This window comes from Piliocolobus tephrosceles, chromosome 1 (genome assembly GCF_002776525.5).
Source record: "Piliocolobus tephrosceles isolate RC106 chromosome 1, ASM277652v3, whole genome shotgun sequence".
In the NCBI taxonomy this organism is placed as follows: domain Eukaryota; kingdom Metazoa; phylum Chordata; class Mammalia; order Primates; family Cercopithecidae; genus Piliocolobus; species Piliocolobus tephrosceles.
Genome location: NC_045434.1, coordinates 186,550,181 through 186,567,695, shown reverse-complemented (window position 1 = coordinate 186,567,695; position 17,515 = coordinate 186,550,181). Strand labels below are relative to the sequence as shown.

The window sequence follows — 17,515 nt, the reverse complement described above, 5'->3', positions numbered from 1 at the left end:
TTTTTTTTTTTGAGATGGAGTCTTGCTCTGTCACCCAGGCTGGAGTGTAGTGGCCGGATCTCAGCTCACTGCAAGCTCCGCCTCCCGGGTTTATGCCATTCTCCTGCCTCAGCCTCCGGAGTAGATGGGACTACAGGCGCCCGCCACCTTGCCCGGCTAGTTTTTTGTATTTTTTAGTAGAGACGGGGTTTCACCAGGTTAGCCAGGATGGTCTCAATCTCCTGACCTCGTGATCCGCCCGTCTCGGCCTCCCAAAGTGCTGGGATTACAGGCTTGAGCCACCGTGCCCGGCCCTATAATGATTTAATATTTACTTGCAAATCATTCACTCACATAATTTCAAGTACTAAGTCATTCTGGAATTCTTACATTCTGACATTAAGAACATTCACATGTTGTACAGCCATCATCAGCATCCATTTCCAGATTTTTTCCATTTTTTTCATCATCCCAAACTGAAACTCTTTATCCATTAAACAATAACTTTAATATCCGTTAAACCTCATGTAACCCCTAGAAAGCACTGTTCTACTTTCCACTTATATGAATTTGACTATTCTAGTTTCCTTGTGTACATGAATCCTATAATATTTGGCCTTTGGCATACTATCCTCAAGGTTCATCCATGTTGTACTATATGTCAGAATGTTCTTCCTTTTTCAGGTTGAATAGTATTCCATTGTGTGTGTGTGTGTGTGTGTGTGTGTGTGTGTGTGTATATATATGTACCACATTTTGTTTATTCATCTGTTGATGGACACTTGGGTTGCTTCTACACTTTAGCGATTGTGAGTAATGCTGCTGTGAACATAGGTGTACAAATATCTCTTCACAACCCTGTTTTCAGCTATTTTGGGTATACACCTAATAAGGGGCATTGCTGCATCTTATGGTAATTCTATTTTTAATTTTCTGAGGAACCTCTGCAGTGTTTTCCACCGTGGCTGCACCATTTTACGTGCCCACCAACAGTGCACAGGAGTTCCAGTTTCTCCACATCCTTGCCCCAGTGTTTGTTTTTTTCTGGCTTTTTGATAGTAGCCATCCTAATGAGTGTGAAGTGGTATCTCATAATGTTTTTGATTTTGCATTTTCCTAAATGATTAGAGACGTTGGACATCTTTTCGTGTGCTTATGGGTCATTTTTCTGTTTAGAGAAATGTGTATTGTCATTTGCCCTTTTTTTTAAGGCAAGGTCTCACTCTGTCACCCAGTCCCGAGTGCAATGATACGATCATAGTTCGCTGCAGCCTCCATCTCCTGGGCCCATGCAATCCTCCTGCCTCAGCCTCCTGAGTAGCTGGGACTAAAAGCATATACCATCATGCCTGGCTAATGTTTTTAAAAAATTTGGTAGGGATGGGGTCTTGATTTGTTGCCTAAGCTGGTCTCTAACTCCTGGGCTCGAGCAATCCTCCCGCCTCAGCCTACCAAAGTGCTGGGATTACAGGTGTGAGACATTGCACCCATTTTTCTGTTTTTTATATATAAAAAGTTATGCTGGGTGCGGTGGCTCACAGCTGTAATCCCAGCACTTTGGGAGGCCAAGGCGAGTGGATCACTTGAGGTCAGGAGTTCAAGACCAGCCTGGCCAACATGGCAAGACCCCATCTCTACTAAAAATACAGAAATTGTCTGAGCGTAGTGGCTCATGCCTGTAGTCCCAGCATTTTGGGAGGCTGAGGCGGTTGGATCACCTGAGGTCAGGAGTTCAAGACCAGCCTGGCCAATGTGGTAAAACCCCATCTCTACTAAAAATACAAAAAAAAAAAAAAAAAAAAAAAAATTAGCAGGGCATGGTGGCAGGTGCCTGTAATCCCAGCTACTTCAGGAGGCTGAGGCAGGAGAATTGCTTGAACCCAGAAGGTGAAGGTTGCAGTGAGCCGAGATTGCGCCATTGCACTCCAGGCCTGGGCAACAAGAGCGAAACTCAGTCTCAAAAAAAATAAAAAATAAATAAAAATACAGAAATTAGCTGGGCGAGGTGGCACATACCTGTAATCCCAGCTACTCGGGTGACTGAGGCAGAAAAATTGCTTGAACCTGGGAGGCAGAGGTTGCAGTGAGCTGAGATCACGCCACTGCACTCTAGCCTGGGTGACAGAATGAGACTCCATCTCAAAAGAAAAAAGTTATGGCTGGGTGCAGTGGCTCTTGCCTGTAATCACAACACTTTGGGAGGCTGGGGCAGGAGGATCACTTGAGCTCAGAAGTTTGAGACCAGCCTGGGCAACATGGTGAGACCTCATCTCTACTTAAAAAAAAAAAAAAAGCTTGGTGTGGTGCATGCCTGTAGTTCCAGCCACTCGGGAGGCTGAGGCAAGAGGATCGCTTTAGCTCAGGTGGTCGAGACTACAGTGATCCGTGATCGTGCCACTGCACACCAGCCTGGGTGACAGAGTGATGAGATCCTCTCAAAAAAAAAAAAAAAAAAGGTTACACACACCGAAATATTTATGATGGTTATAATGACAGAGAGGGGAAAGGAACAGGGGACTTTTATTCTTTGTGCTATAATACCTCTGAATTTTTAAATTAAAGATAAGAGAATAGGATTGAAAGCTGTAAGTGTTCTGTGATTACAAGTACATTAAAATGATATAAATGAGAAAATTATTGGAAGAGAGTACTATAAAATGATAAGGGATTATGTACATGTTTCATTTTATGCTTTTCAGTTATTGCGGTTATACTATGATAAAATATACCTTTTATACAAAGAAGAAAACAACTAGAAAAATTGTCACTAAATACTTAAGCTAATCTTCAAAGCACTATACTTTCAATTTTAACAGCATCGCCTTAGTACTGTATTGGCATAATTTTTGATATCCTGTAATACAATGATGTATTTTAAGGGGGAAACATAGTAGCTTTATTTTCAGTATGTAAAATTGTTTTCAGATCTTTTTTTCTGACTAGAGGTTTTGCATCTGTTCCGTAGCGGAAGTGAAACGTGTAGGAGACACACTTTTGGGTATGGCCACACAATGTGTTCAAGTCAAGAATGTAATAAAAACATCTCCTCAAACTCTCTCAAACTTGTGCCTAAAGATAAATGTTAAACTCGGAGGAATCAATAATATTCTTGTACCTCATCAAAGGTAAGATATGCTAATCGCTTATGAAAATATTATTTTTTATATCTTCATTTGTCTACATATGACCATATCTAACTACTATAAGAGCTGTGTAAGAGACCCCCTTAATAATTCCTACCGTGGGAGATTCATAGGCATTTTGGTAAAAAATTAAAATAATAAATAAGAAATAAAGCTCTGGATTGGCAAGGGTCAGAGATTCTCTTGTGAAAATGCCCCCCACAATTTTATTTTGTTTTTTAAGCAAAGAATGAAGCAGCAAAAGCAAAGATTTATTGAAAATGAAAGTACACTCCACAGGGTGGGAGCAGGCTCGAGCCCCAGCAATTTTCACTTAGTATGCAAAGTACCTCTTACCTAGCCAGAAAGTATCCAGAGCTTTATTTCTCACTGGAGAGCCCAGCTTGAAGAATTTTCACTTTATTTGGTAATCATCTTCAATCTGGTTTCATGAGGCTGCTCAGTTACCTGGAATGTGAAGGACAGAAGGACCTGGGGGCACAGATTAGTCAATTAAGTAAGCCATATCAGCCCTCCTGCTGTAGTCAGTGAGAAAGCATATTACTTTTCGATCACCCTTCTTCGAGCTAGAGCTCTTAGGAAGTGTGAGACACCACGACCTAGAAACAGAAGGTAGCTTATTGTGCAAGTCTCTGAGGAAGAAGCCACTTTTCAGAGAATTGAACAAGTTCCCTTTTAATTGTTGAAGCAATTAGGCCTCCAAAAAGTTAACTACACACCACAAATAAACATTAGAATAAGGATTGGACCATGTTTGTTTGACACAAAAGTCCTTTTTTTCCTCTTTTTGCATGCCACCTCTACTTTCTACCCCTGTTCAATATGAGATGAGATCCATAAATGAGATAAATAAAGAATTTTTTCAACAAGTCCAACATGGTGAAACTTCATCTCTACAAAAAATAGAAAGATTAGCCATGTGTGGTGGCACGTGCCTGTCGTTCCAGCTACTCCAGAGGCTGTGGTGGAAGGATTGCCTGAGCCCGGGGAAGTCAAGGCTGCAGTGAACCGTGATTACACCACTGCACTCCAGCCTGGGCAACACAGTGAGACCCTGTCTCAAAAAAACAACAATAACATAAAATAAAAGGAAATGCTAGCTACTTTATGATCATTGAATATACGTGACTCAAATTTATACTTTCGGCCAGGGAGTGGGAGTAGTAGATTCCCAAAACCCCTTCCAGTCTAAAGTGTAAAGATTCCTTTTTCCCTTGAGAGATTACACAGGTTTAAAGTATAAGTCGATTTTTAAACAGTGATAAGAATTTATGGATCATAAGGAAGTTTATAATTTTGTGCCCATGTTGGAGAATACTAGCATCTATTAATATTAATATAGCCCTTTTCAACCACCAGCATCACTATTTTAGACAAAATTCTGCTGTGAATAAGACTTTGGGCTGGGCGCAGTGGCTCAAGCCTGTAATCCCAGCACTTTGGGAGGCCGAGACGGGTGGATCACGAGGTCAGGAGATCAAGACCATCCTGGCTAACACCGTGAAACCCCGTCTCTACTAAAAAATACAAAAAACTAGCCGGGCAAGGTGGCGGGCGCCTGTAGTCCCAGCTACTCAGGAGGCTGAACCAGGAGAATGGCGTAAACCCAGGAGGCGGAGCTTGCAGTGAGCTGAGATCCGGCCACTGCACTCCAGCCTGGGCGATAGAGCGAGACTCCGTCTCAAAAAAAAAAAAAAAAAAAAAAAGACTTTCGATTACATAGGACTTCCTCTGTGCTGTCAATAACTTGAAGTTATATTGCAATTGTGTGAAACAGATAAATGGATAATGAAAAAATGAAATATCTAACCCTTTTTCAAAATGTGTTGAAGACCTTCTGTGTTCCAGCAACCAGTGATCTTTTTGGGAGCCGATGTCACTCATCCACCTGCTGGTGATGGAAAGAAGCCTTCTATTGCTGCTGTGAGTGTTAGCCAGGTTTATCTTACCTAAGGTTGACAGACCAGTATCAATTTTGCAGTTTCAACTTTTTGACTTTTAATATTTTCTTTGTAGCCAACTTTCATAAATGTTCTTTGGGTTTTTGAAAAGAGTGATTATTCTCTGGTTTGGGGTTTACAAGTTCCATATGTAACTATTAAATCAAGTTTGCTAGTTATATCATTCAGATCTTCTGTATTATACTTTAATTTGTCTGCTTGACCTCTCCATGATTATGCATTTTTAGTTACTTTTTGTTGTTTTGAATAGTTTGTATATTTCAGTAATGTCTTTGTCATAGAAAGATGCATTACATATAAGCCTGGTGGATTACATTTTTTTTTTTTTTTTTTTTTGAGACAGAGTCTTGCTCTGTCGCCCAGGCTGGAGTGCAGTGGCGGGATCTCAGCTCACTGCAAGCTCCGCCTCCCGGGTTCACGCCATTCTCCTGCCTCAGCCTCCTGAGTAGCTGGGACTACAGGCGCCCGCCACCACGCCCGGCTAGTTTTTTGTATTTTTTTTTTTTTAGTAGAGATGGGGTTTCACCGTGTTAGCCAGGATGGTCTCGATCTCCTGACCTCATGATTCGCCCATCTCGGCCTCCCAAAGTGCTGGGATTACAGGCTTGAGCCACCGCGCCCGGCCTGATTACATTTTTTAACATATAAAATGTCTTCCACCTTCATCCAGTTCAATACTTTGCACCTGAATTCTTTTATTTTATTTTACTTTATTTCTTTTTTTCAGACAGAGTTATCTTGTTGCTCAGGCTGGAGTGCAGTGACACAGTCTCGGCTCACTGCAACCTCCATGTCCCAGGTTCAATCGATTCTCCTGCCTCAGCCTCCCGAGTAGCTGGGAGTACAGGCACCTGCCACCATGCCCGGCTAATTTTTCGTATTTTTTAGTAGAGACGGGGCTTCACCAGGTTGGCCAGGCTTGTCTTGAATTTCTGATCTCAGTCAGTCCACCTGCCTCTGCCTCCCAAATTGCTTAGATTACAGGCGTGAGCTACCACACCTGGCCAAATTCTTTATTTTACTACTGCCACTCCTGCTTTTAGCATCTGCCTATTTTTTGTTTGCTCTCTCTGTATTTATAACCTTTTTGTGTCGGTTTAAGTGTATTTCTTATAAACTTGAGAAAGCCTGATAATATTTTACCCATTTTGAAAATCACTTGATTTTAACAAATAGCCAACATTTTGAAAATATGAACATATTTTAGGCTTATTTAATAAACTTCAGAAATTAAACTGTAAGATTTAATTGGCCAGGCGCGGTGGCTCACGCCTGTAATCCCAACACTTTGGGAGGCTGAGGCAGGTGGATCACTTGAGGTCAGGAGTTTGAGACCAGCCTGACCAACATGGTGAAACCTCATTTCTGTGAAAAATACGAAATTAGCCTGATGTGGTGGCGGGTGCCTTAAAGGTACCTGCCTGGGTGACAGAGGGAGACCCCATCTCAAAAAAAAAAGATTTAATATTTTTTCTATGATCCATTGTAATCTTCACATAAATCGTACATTTTATGAATCTGATAAATCCAATTCATCCCTGAAAATGATAGTAATATTTAAATTTTCACTTCAAGGTTTCAAAGCTATTTTTATTAGTATAAAGGAAATTAATTTTTTTTTTTTTTTTTGAGACGGAGTCTCGCTCTGCCGCCCAGGCTGGAATGCAGTGGCCGGGTCTCAGCTCACTGCAAGCTCCACCTCCTGGGTTTACGCCGTTCTCCTGCCTCAGCCTCCCGAGTAGCTGGGACTACAGGCGCCCGCCACCTCACCTGGCTAGTTTTTTGTATTTTTTTTTAGTAGAGACGGGGTTTCACCGTGTTAGCCAGGATGGTCTCGATCTCCTGACCTCGTGATCCGCCCGTCTCGGCCTCCCAAAGTGCTGGGATTACAGGCTTGAGCCACCGTGCCCGGCCAGGAAATTAATTTTTATCTATTCTCTTGCTTTGTTTTTTTTTTTTTTTTTTTGAGACAGAGTCTTGCTCTGTTGCCCAGGCTGGAGTGCAGTGGTGCAATCTCTGCTCACTGCAAGCTCCGCCTCCCGGGTTCACACCATTCTCCTGCCTCAGCCTCCTGAGTAGCTGAGACTACAGGCGCCCACCACCACGCCCAGCTAATTTTTCGTATTATTTTAGTAGAGACGGGGTTTCACCGTGTTAACCAGGATAGTCTCGATCTCCTGACCTCGTGATCTGCCCGCCTCGGCCTCCCAAAGTGCTGGGATTACAGGCGTGAGCCACCACGCCCAGCCGTGTATTTTTAATGTTATTCATGAATTATTTTCTTTAAATGTTCAGTGGTTGTATTGAGTCATCTCTAACATTCATTAAAGTGTTCTTATAGATGATAAAATGATAAAGAAAGGAACTCAAAAGACTTCCTTGGATTTGCTACTTTGGGTCATTTTCCAAAAGGTTTAAGCATATTTTAATTCCTTTGGACTTCTGGTAGTCATTGTCTTTTTCTACTAAATCCATTTCTACCAAATACCCACTTTCTTTTATGGTTGTCAGAAATCTTGTAAATAGAATTTATTGGTTGATTATTTTTCGGTATATGGCTTCTATCCCCAAGAACTTAGAGAGTAGTGTGAGAAACTAATGTAACTAATGAATGCCACATAGTATAATAGGTGTTATCACGATAATGAAGTAACAACATTTAAGTTGCAAGAACCTGGTGTGTTTTGGGAATGTTGAGAAATATAAGGAATTGGAACATAGTATACTGCAGGCTATGAGGCTAGGAAGCTTTTGTGAGGCATTTTGTGCCATCTGAGGGGTCTGGATTTATTCTTAGTAGCGAGATACCTTTCAAGGGAAAGAAATGGTCAAAGTTCCATTTTTGAAGCATGACTTTGATATAGGTTAACTGGAAGAAAGAGAGTCTGGAGGCAGTGACCAGCTCTAGGCTCTGATCAGAATAATGTTATAAGTTGATGCTTTGAGGTCTCTTCTCCAAAGACATAACAATATTAGACACAGAAAGAGAAAATTAATATAGCTGGTTTCAAAACCAAGATTAACTTCTCTGAGGACCAGATACAGAACACAAATACAGCTCAATAAGACTGTATAGATTCAGGCCGAGAGGGAAAATTCTGATTTTAAAATGTATGAAGCGTAACAGTTCTAAGATGAAGCTAAAGTCTTAAGTATGGCTTCTGAGATAGGTTGCTAAAGTGGAAGAGATAGGAAGAAAAATCAGTGGTTTGAATTGGTCCTTGTTTTTGCTTATTTCTTTTCTCTTATTCTGTTATACACATCTTTTTGTCTTTTTCTTTCCTCACTAATCTTTAAGTCTACCAACAACACAAAGAATCTAGTTGTTAAATGTATAGTTCAGCCTAGTTATAGGAAAAGTAGTTTTTTACCCTATACTAGGTGTTTTATTCTGTTCTTCAGTGGGAAGTACTATTCTTTTTAATTTTTTGAAAAGATGCGGTAGGCCGGGCGCAGTGGCTCACACCTGTAATCCCAGCACTTTGGGAGGCCAAGGCAGGCGGATCACGAGGTCAAGATATTGAGACATCCTGGCCAACATGGTGAAACCCCGTCTCTACTAAAAATACAAAAATTAGCTGGGCGTGGTGGCGCACACCTGTAGTCCTAGCTACTCTGGAGGCTGAGGCAGGAGAATTGCTTGAACCCAGGAGGTGGAGGTTGCAGTGGGCCGAAATCGTACCACTGCACTCCAGGCTGGTGACAGAGCAAGACTGCATCTCAAAAACAAAAAGAGAGAGAGAGAGAGATGGGGTCTTGTTCTTTTGCCCAGGCTGGCCTCAAATTCCTGGGTACAAGTGATCCTCCCGCCTCAGCTTCCTGAGTAGCTGGAACTACAGGCACATGCCATCATACCCAACTCAGAATTACTATTTTTGATTACTTTCAAAGTAAACAGTGATAAACGGTAAGGTTACAATAAAATAAAAATGTAAATGAATTCATGTAATTTTGATTATCATTTATTTTGATTTATTTATTTATTTTTACTTTTTCTAACCTAGGTTGTAGGTAGTATGGATGCCCACCCAAGCAGATACTGTGCCACAGTAAGAGTTCAGAGACCCCGACAGGAGATCATCCAGGACTTGGCCTCCATGGTCCGGGAACTTCTTATTCAATTTTATAAGTCAACTCGGTTCAAGCCTACTCGTATCATCTTTTATCGGGATGGTGTTTCAGAGGGGCAGTTTAGGCAGGTTGGTTACCTAGAATCTCATCAGACTGTGGTGAAATCAGATATTGTGTTTATAATATGGTGTCTAGTTCTAGAGTTAAAAACCTTTTTAGAGTTCCCCAAGTCAAAACTTGGTGTTTTCTTAGATCGTCTTTTTGAAAATGTTCGCTACGAATGTGTATGCCTTACTTGCTAAGACTATGTTCTGATAATTATTAAAATGGAATCAAGAAGCATATTAGCTTTAGAGCGATGAAATTAAGGAATCCTGAGATTAAATCATTATCCTTCTTTGAAGTATATAAAAACAAATAGCTGACTATATTGAATCTTTCCATTTCATATTCTCTAGGTATTATATTATGAACTACTGGCAATTCGAGAAGCCTGCATCAGTTTGGAGAAAGACTATCAACCTGGAATAACCTACATTGTAGTTCAGAAGAGACACCACACTCGATTATTTTGTGCTGATAGGACAGAAAGGGTAATCTCACCTCTGTTGTAATACTATTGTAAACCAAGCTTATCCAACATAGTTCATAGAACATTCAACAAGGGCCCTCTGCCAACAGCAGGGTTTCCAATATACAGTAGCAAATTTCAACAATTACATTATGAGTATAGAAGCATCAAAATAGATTATTTTTAACTTTCTAGAATTTCTAGTCACACTCCAAATGTTCAAAATCTCATTCTACTTTTTTGTTGTGAAGAAATTCATAGTTTTAAAATTATTTTTCTATTCATATTTTCCTAAAATCTTCAGAAAAAAAGGTACATTGTCTTTTCAAAATATCTGATGCAAATTAGTTTTTTTAAAAAGTGGAAATTCAGGCCAGGCACAGTGGCTCACGCCTGTAATTCCAGCACCTTGGGAGGCCAAGGCAGGCGGATCACTTGAGGTTGGGAGTTCAAGACCAGCCTGGCCAGCACAGTGAAACCCCGTCTCTACTAAAAATACAAAACTTAGCCGGGCGTGGTGGCACACATCTGTAATCCCAGCTACTCGGGAGGCCAAGGCAGGAGAATTGCTTAAACCCGGGAGGTGGAGGTTGCAGTGAGCCGAGATGATACCACAGTACTCCAGCCTGGGCAAGAAAGCAGGGCCAGTAAAATAGTTTCTGATTTGCTAGCCTTGTAAACCTAGAGTTACAGTTAATGATTTTCAGTGTGTTGGGATAAGGCGGTGGAGGTGGGTATAATAAACATTTTTAGGCCGGGCGTGGTGGCTCAAGCCTGTAATCCCAGCACTTTGGGAGGCCAAGACGGGCGGATCACAAGGTCAGGAGATCGAGACCATCTTGGCGAACACGGTGAAACCCTGTCTCTACTAAAAAATACAAAAAACTAGCCGGGCAAGGTGGCGGGCAGAGCTGAGATCCGGCCACTGCACTCCAGCCCGGGTGACGGAGTGAGACTCTGTCTCAAAAAATAAATAAATAAATAAATAAACATTTTTAAGTGTTTTATAAGCTTACATCATCAGAATTTTGAGTCATTTCAGTTATATTATATCCACTCAGAGAAAATCATGGTGTCTGTTCTCTTACAAGATGTTGAAACTGATAGTATGAAATAAAAGGAATAAGGCCTTTGCAATTATTTAATTGTTTGAATCCCAGTTCTGCCCTTTATTGTGTGCTATTGAGCAAATTATTTTGTATTCCTGAGCCTTTATTTCCCTAAACAAATAGAAATAATCCCTAACTTGCAGGATTGTTATCAGGATTTAGAAATAATGTGTGTAAAGTGCCTGACCCATAAATGGTTAACAAATGGTGTGACTGTCATTGATGCTGTCAGCATTCTGTCTCTCTAAACATCTAGTTTTCTCCAAGGTAAATGCTGATCTTCATAAATCACACGTTCAAGAATACCTACTATGCACAGGTACCACAAACTAGAGCACTTTAAGTTAATTTAAAAAAAAATTTTTTTTAGTGTCTTCCACCCATAGTGGGGCCAACTATCAGCTAAGCAGTAGTAGAGACTCTATTAGGCCTTGTGTACCAGCGCTCACTTTGAGCAACATTTAAGAATAGGAACTAGGACCTGCGTAAAGTCTGCTCCGAATGACTGCTTAAGTCATATTTCAAGGTGAAAGTAGTGAAATGTAGGATCAGCCTATGTATTCATACATTTTTTAAAGTGCTTTCAGATACATTTTTACCTTTTTCTTGTTTGTTTAAACTTTAACCAAACAAATCTAGGTTGGAAGAAGTGGCAATATCCCAGCTGGAACAACAGTTGATACAGACATTACACACCCATATGAGTTTGATTTTTACCTCTGTAGCCATGCTGGAATACAGGTAAGCCTACACTTTGGGTAAAATATTTTAATTCAAGAACTGTCATTCTTACATGTATTTTTTAAATCTCAGAAAAAGGATAAAGAAATACTCATTGCATTCCAAATTGTTTCCACATGAAATTAGATGAAACTTTCAGTAAACAAATGTCTTCCCTTTCCTTACCTTGAAAGGGACTTAGGAACTTACTTTTATGAAAATATCAGAATATAAGTAGTTTAATAGAATGAATCTCCCTGAAACAGGCCCTTAATTTACCTAAAATGTTAAAAAAAAGTGAAAGTACCTGATTGTTCCTTTAGCATATGCGTCTTTAAAAACAAAAGAGAGAGAGAGAAAGAAAGGAGAGAAAGTACTATTTTGCTCAGGCTAGACTAGAACTCTTGGGCTCAAACAGTCCTCCCACCTCAGCCTCCCAAGTAGTTGGGACAATAGGCCTCCACACTCAGCTAATGATAACATTTTATAGAAAACTTTGGACATGTACTAATAGGTATTAAGCATGTGAAAGAGTGTAATTGGGCTGGGCATGGTGGCTCACACCTACAATTCCCACACTTTGGGAGGCTGAGATGGGCAGATGCTTGAGTTTAGGAGTTTGAGACCAGCCTGGGCAACATAGAGAAACCCCGTCTCTACAAAAAATACAAAAATTAGCCAGACATGTTAGCATGTGCCTGTAGTCTCAGCTACTCAGGAGGCTCTGGTGGGAGGATCACTTGAGCCAGGCAGAGGGAGGTTGCCGTGAGCCAAAATTGTGCCACTGCACTCCAGGCTAGGTGACAGAGCCAGACCTTATCTCAAAAAATAAAATAAGAATTTAACTGTACAATTACAGCTTTACTTTTTTTTTTTTTTTTTGAGACAGAGTCTTGCTCTGTTGCCTAGGCTGGAGTACAGTGGCATGATCTCGGCTCACTGCAACCTCCGCCTCCTGGGTTCAAGTGACTCTTATGCCTCAGCCTCCCTAGTAGCTGGGATTACAGACTGGGATTACTGGGTGCCACCACACCAAGTAATTTTTGTTTTATTTTGTTTTTTTCTAATAGAGACAGGGTTTCAACATGTTAGCCAGGCTGGTCTCAAACTTCTGACCTCAAGTAATCTGCCCACCTTGGCCTCCCAAAGTGCAGGGATTACAGGCTTGAGCCACTGTGCCTGGCCTTAAGTTTCAGTTAAATAATTTTAAAAGTTTTTCTTATTCTTTCCAGAAAACCATTTCATTAATGTGTTAGCTTTACTTGGTAGAACATAAGCTTTAAACAGTGCATCTCAAACTTTCCAACAACAAAAAGTAAACTGACATTCCCAGGATGTCTGAGAGTCTATAACCCAAAACTATTTTAGGTTACTTGCCGTTGATTAAGATAGGAATTTCCAGATGTCTTACTATGCAGCTCTGTATCTTACAGCTTTATATATCCCACATATACCAACCTGTTTCGGATTCGTGGCTTTAAATTATTGTCCCACTCATTTATCCATGTTCTCATATCAGCTCCTCTTTACAATTAACGTTGTACATTTTCAGGATTGGTAGTTAATGGGAGGTCCAGAGGAAGTGATGTCAGCAAGATGGCTGACTAGAAGCCCCTAGTGCTTGCTACCCTCACAAAGAAAGTCAGAAAAACAGATAAACAACTACATTTTTTTTTTTTAACGGAGTCTTGCTCTGTCACCCAGGCTGGAGTGCAGTAGTGTGATCTCGGCTCACTGCAACCTCCGTCTCCCAGGTTCAGGCAATTCTCCTGCCTCAGCCTCCCAATTAGTGGGGATTATAGGCACCCACCACCATGCCCAGCTAATTTTTGCATTTTTAGTAGAGACGGGGTTTCACCATGATGGTCAGGCTAGTCTCAAACTCCTGACCTCAGGTAATTCACCCACCTTGCCTACCAAAGTGCTGGGATTACAGGCATGAGCCACCATATCCGGCCTTTTTTTTTTTTTTTTTGAGATGGAGTCTTGCTTTTGTCGCCCAGGCTAAAGTGTAATGGCATGATCTCAGCTCACTGCAATCTCCTCCTCCCAGGTTCAAGCAATTCTTCTGCCTCAGCCTCCAGAGTAGCTGGAATTATAGGCTCCTGCCACCACGTCTGGTTAATGTTTGTATTTTTAGTAAAGACGATGTTTCACCACGTTGGCCAGGCTGGTCTTGAACTCCTGACCTCACGTGATCCACTCGCCTCAACCTCCCAAAGTACTGGGATTACAGGCATTAACCACTGCACCAGGCCAAACAACTCTATTTTAATGAAAATAACTGAGGGAGAGCCCTGGAGTGCATCCGAGGAGTAACAGAAACCCTGGTGTGCACAGAAACTCGCGATGACCACGCAGAGAACAGAAAGAAACACTGAGCCTCCACTACTCCATCTCCAAATCAGGATCGTCTGGGAACCAGCAGGAGCTTTTCCCCTACAGTGAACAGATAAGCAAGAGGATCCCAGCAATCCCCATCAACACCTTGGACACCTACACTGGGGTCCCCAGCACTGTTCTTAGGCACTAAGCCCATCTGGGGGAGCTGCCTGGAGTCCACTTAGATGTACCCACCCCCCACCCGAGAGAAGGAGCTGATACTGTGCTCCACGCACTGTGGTCCAAGCAGCCACTGCACTACTCCATCTTGGCAGTGGAGCAGTGGAACTATAGCTGGAATATGTCTTGCTCCAGGGGCAAGTAGCCATGACTCCTCTTTATCGTTAAGGCTACACTATCACCAAATTACCCCAGCCCAGTGGCCTGACAGCCCTGTCGAGCTGCAAGCACCTGTTACACCTTGTGCCTTGGCCACTTAAAGAGATCACACCTCGGCCAGGCGCGGTGGCTCACACCTGTAATCCTAGCACTTTGGGAGGCCAAGGTGGGCATATCACCTGAGGTCAGGAGTTTGAGAACAGCCTGGCCAACATGGTGGAACCCCGTCTCTACTAAAAATACAAAAAAAATTAGTCGGACGTCATGGCGTGCACCTGTAGTCCCAGCTACTCCAACCTGGGCAACAGAGTGAGACTCCATCTCTATTAAAAAAAAAAAAAAAAAAAGAAGTCATACCTCTCCTGTGCCTAAATTGAAGTAGTATATTGTGTCTCAGGAAGCAGTGCCTTAGTCATCCAGAGCAGTCACACACGCCAGTACCTAAGCTGAAGCAGTGCCCTGCATATCAGGGAGACCATGTATGGGCCACCCAGAACAGGCATAGCCCTATGCCTGAGCTGAACTGGCCCTGGGGAATTGGTGCCCTGGAAGAGCTGAGCAGCTCTATATCCCATAGATATTGGGATAGCCCAAATATATTGAGATACAAGAAAATACCAATAGACAACTCAACAAAATTGGGAAAGCAGGCCGGCCGCAGTGGCTCATGCCTGTGATCTCATTACTTTGAGAGGCCGAGGCAGGCAGAATACCTGAGGTCGGGAGTTCGAGAGCAGCCTGACCAACATGGAGAAACTCTGTCTCTATTAAAAATACAAAATTAGCCAGGCGTGGTGTGCATGCCTATAATCCTAGCTACTCGGGAGGCTGAGGCAGGAGAATCGTTTCAACCTGGGAGACAGAGGTTGCGGTGAGCCGAGATTGTGCCATTGCACTCTAGCCTAGGCAACAAGAGCGAAACTCTGCCTAAAAAAGAAAAAATTGGGAAAAGCAGTTCTCAATATGAACAAGAAATTCAGCAAAAAGATAGAAATTTAAAAAGAACCAAACAGAAATCTACAGCTGAAGAATTCAATGAAAAATACAAAATACAATAGAGAGCTTCAACAGCTGATTTGATCAAGCAGAAGAATATCTGAACTTGAAGATAGGTCATTTGAAAAAAAAAATCAGAGTCAGAAAAAGAAGTAAGAATGAAAAGGAGTGAAGAGCGCCTCTGAGACCTATGGAACACCAGTAAGCAAATAAATATTTGTATTATGGGAGTTCCAGAAGGAGAAGAGAAAGGGAAAGGTGTAGAAAATCTACTTAATGAAATAATAGGTTGGGCATGGTGGCTTACACCTGTAATCCCAGCACTTTGGGAGGCCAAGGTGGGCAGATCGCTTTAGCTCAGAAGTTTGAGTCCAGCCTGGGCAACATGGTGATACTCCATCTCTAAAAAAAATAAAAAAATTAGCCAGGCATGGTGGCATGTACCTGTAGCCCCACCTACTCAGGGGGCTGAGGCAAGAGGATCACTTGAACCTGGGAGGTTGAGGCTGCGACAAGCTGAGATCACACCACTACACTCTCGCCTGGGATGACAGAGTAAGACCCTGTCTCAAAAAAAAAGAAATAATAGCTGAAAACTTCCCAAATATGGGGAGAAATATGGACATCTAGATCTAGGAGGCTCAAAAGTCTCCGAACAGAACAATCCCCAAAAGGTTCTTCCCAAGGCACATTGTAGTTAAATTGTCAAGTCAAAGACAGACAGAATTCTAAAAACAACAGAAAATCATCAAGTCACTTAGAATCCTCATTAAACGAACAGCAGATTTCGCCACAGAAACCTCATAGGCCTGGAGAGATTGAGATGGTATATTCAAAGGACTGAAAGAGGCTGGGCACAGTGGCTCAAGCCTATAATCCCAGCACTTTGGGAGGCCGAGACGGGCGGATCACGAGGTCAGGAGATCGAGACCATCCTGGCTAACACTGTGAAACCCTGTCTCTACTAAAAAACACAAAAAACTAGCCAGGCGAGGTGGCGGGCGCCTGTAGTCCCAGCTACTCAGGAGGCTGAGGCAGGAGAATGGCGGGAACCCGGGAGGCGGAGCTTGCAGTGAGCTGAGATCCGGCCACTGCACTCCAGCCCGGGCAACAGAGTGAGACTCAGTCTCAAAAAAAAAAACAAAGGACTGAAAGAAAACAGTTGTCAGCCAAGAATGCTGTACCCAGTTGAGGATCATTTGAGCTCAGGAGGCAGAGGTTGCAGTGAGCTCTGATTGCACCACTGTACTCCAGCCTGGGCAATGGAGTGAGACCCTGTCTCAATCAATCAATCAGTCAATCAATAAGAATCCTATATCCAGCAAAGCTAACTTTTGGAAATGAGGGAGAAATAGTATTTTCTAGACATGCAAAAACTGAGGAAATTTATCCCCACTAGATTCGATCTATAGGAAATGTTCGAGGGAATCCTACATCTGGAGGCAAAAAGTCAATAATCATTATTATGGAAACAACAGTATAAAACTCACTGGTAGAGAACAGATACACAAGAAAGAAAAAGATTCAAACCTTGTTGCGCTACAGAAAACCACCAACCCACAATGATAAGAAGAAGAAAGGAAGAAAGGATATAGAAAACAAGCAGAAAACAATTAACAAAATGACAGGAGTAGGCCTTCACCTATCAGTAGTAACCTTGAATGTAAACAAATTAAATTGCCCACTGAAAAGATGTAGACTGGCTAAATGAGTTTTTTTCTCACTCTGGTGCCCAGGCTGGAGTACAGTGGTGCAATCTCAACTCACTGCAACCTCTGCCTCCTGGGCTCAGGCGATCCTCTTGCCCCAGCCTCCTGAATGGCTGGCACTACAGGCATTCATCACCGCGCAAGGCATGTATCACCACACCTGGCTTATTTTTGTATTTTTGTAGCGACGGGATATTACTGTGTTGCCCAGACTGGTCTTGAATCCAGAGCTCAAGCAATCCCCCTGCCTCATCCTTCCAAAGTGCTGGGATTTACAGGTGTGAGCCGCCATGCCCAGCCACTGAATGAATTTTTTAAAAGAATGAAATCATATCCTTTACAGCAACATAGATGGAGCTGAAGATCATAATCCTAAGCAAACTAACACAGGAAGAGAAAACCAAATACTGCATACTCTCACTTAAAATTGGGACCTAAACATTGAACACACATGGACATAACATGGGAATAATAAACACTGTGGACTACTAGAGAGGAGGGCGGGCTGGGGGGGTGGGTTGAAAAACTGTCTATT

At 42.1% G+C, this 17,515-nt stretch overlaps 1 protein-coding gene across 3 annotated transcripts in view; it reads left to right on the top strand.

Annotated features, from left to right (window-relative positions):
• LOC111555812 (argonaute RISC catalytic component 3) overlaps nt 1–17,515 on the top strand; it is a 123,834-nt gene that overhangs the window by 99,468 nt on the left and 6,851 nt on the right. For all 3 annotated transcript variants that reach the window (XM_023232170.2, XM_023232171.1, XM_023232173.2), the window contains 5 exons: nt 2,945–3,104; nt 4,955–5,045; nt 9,088–9,282; nt 9,613–9,747; nt 11,474–11,575. In XM_023232170.2, coding sequence (XP_023087938.1) covers nt 2,945–3,104; nt 4,955–5,045; nt 9,088–9,282; nt 9,613–9,747; nt 11,474–11,575 — 683 coding nt within the window. The remainder of the gene's footprint in view (nt 1–2,944; nt 3,105–4,954; nt 5,046–9,087; nt 9,283–9,612; nt 9,748–11,473; nt 11,576–17,515) is intronic.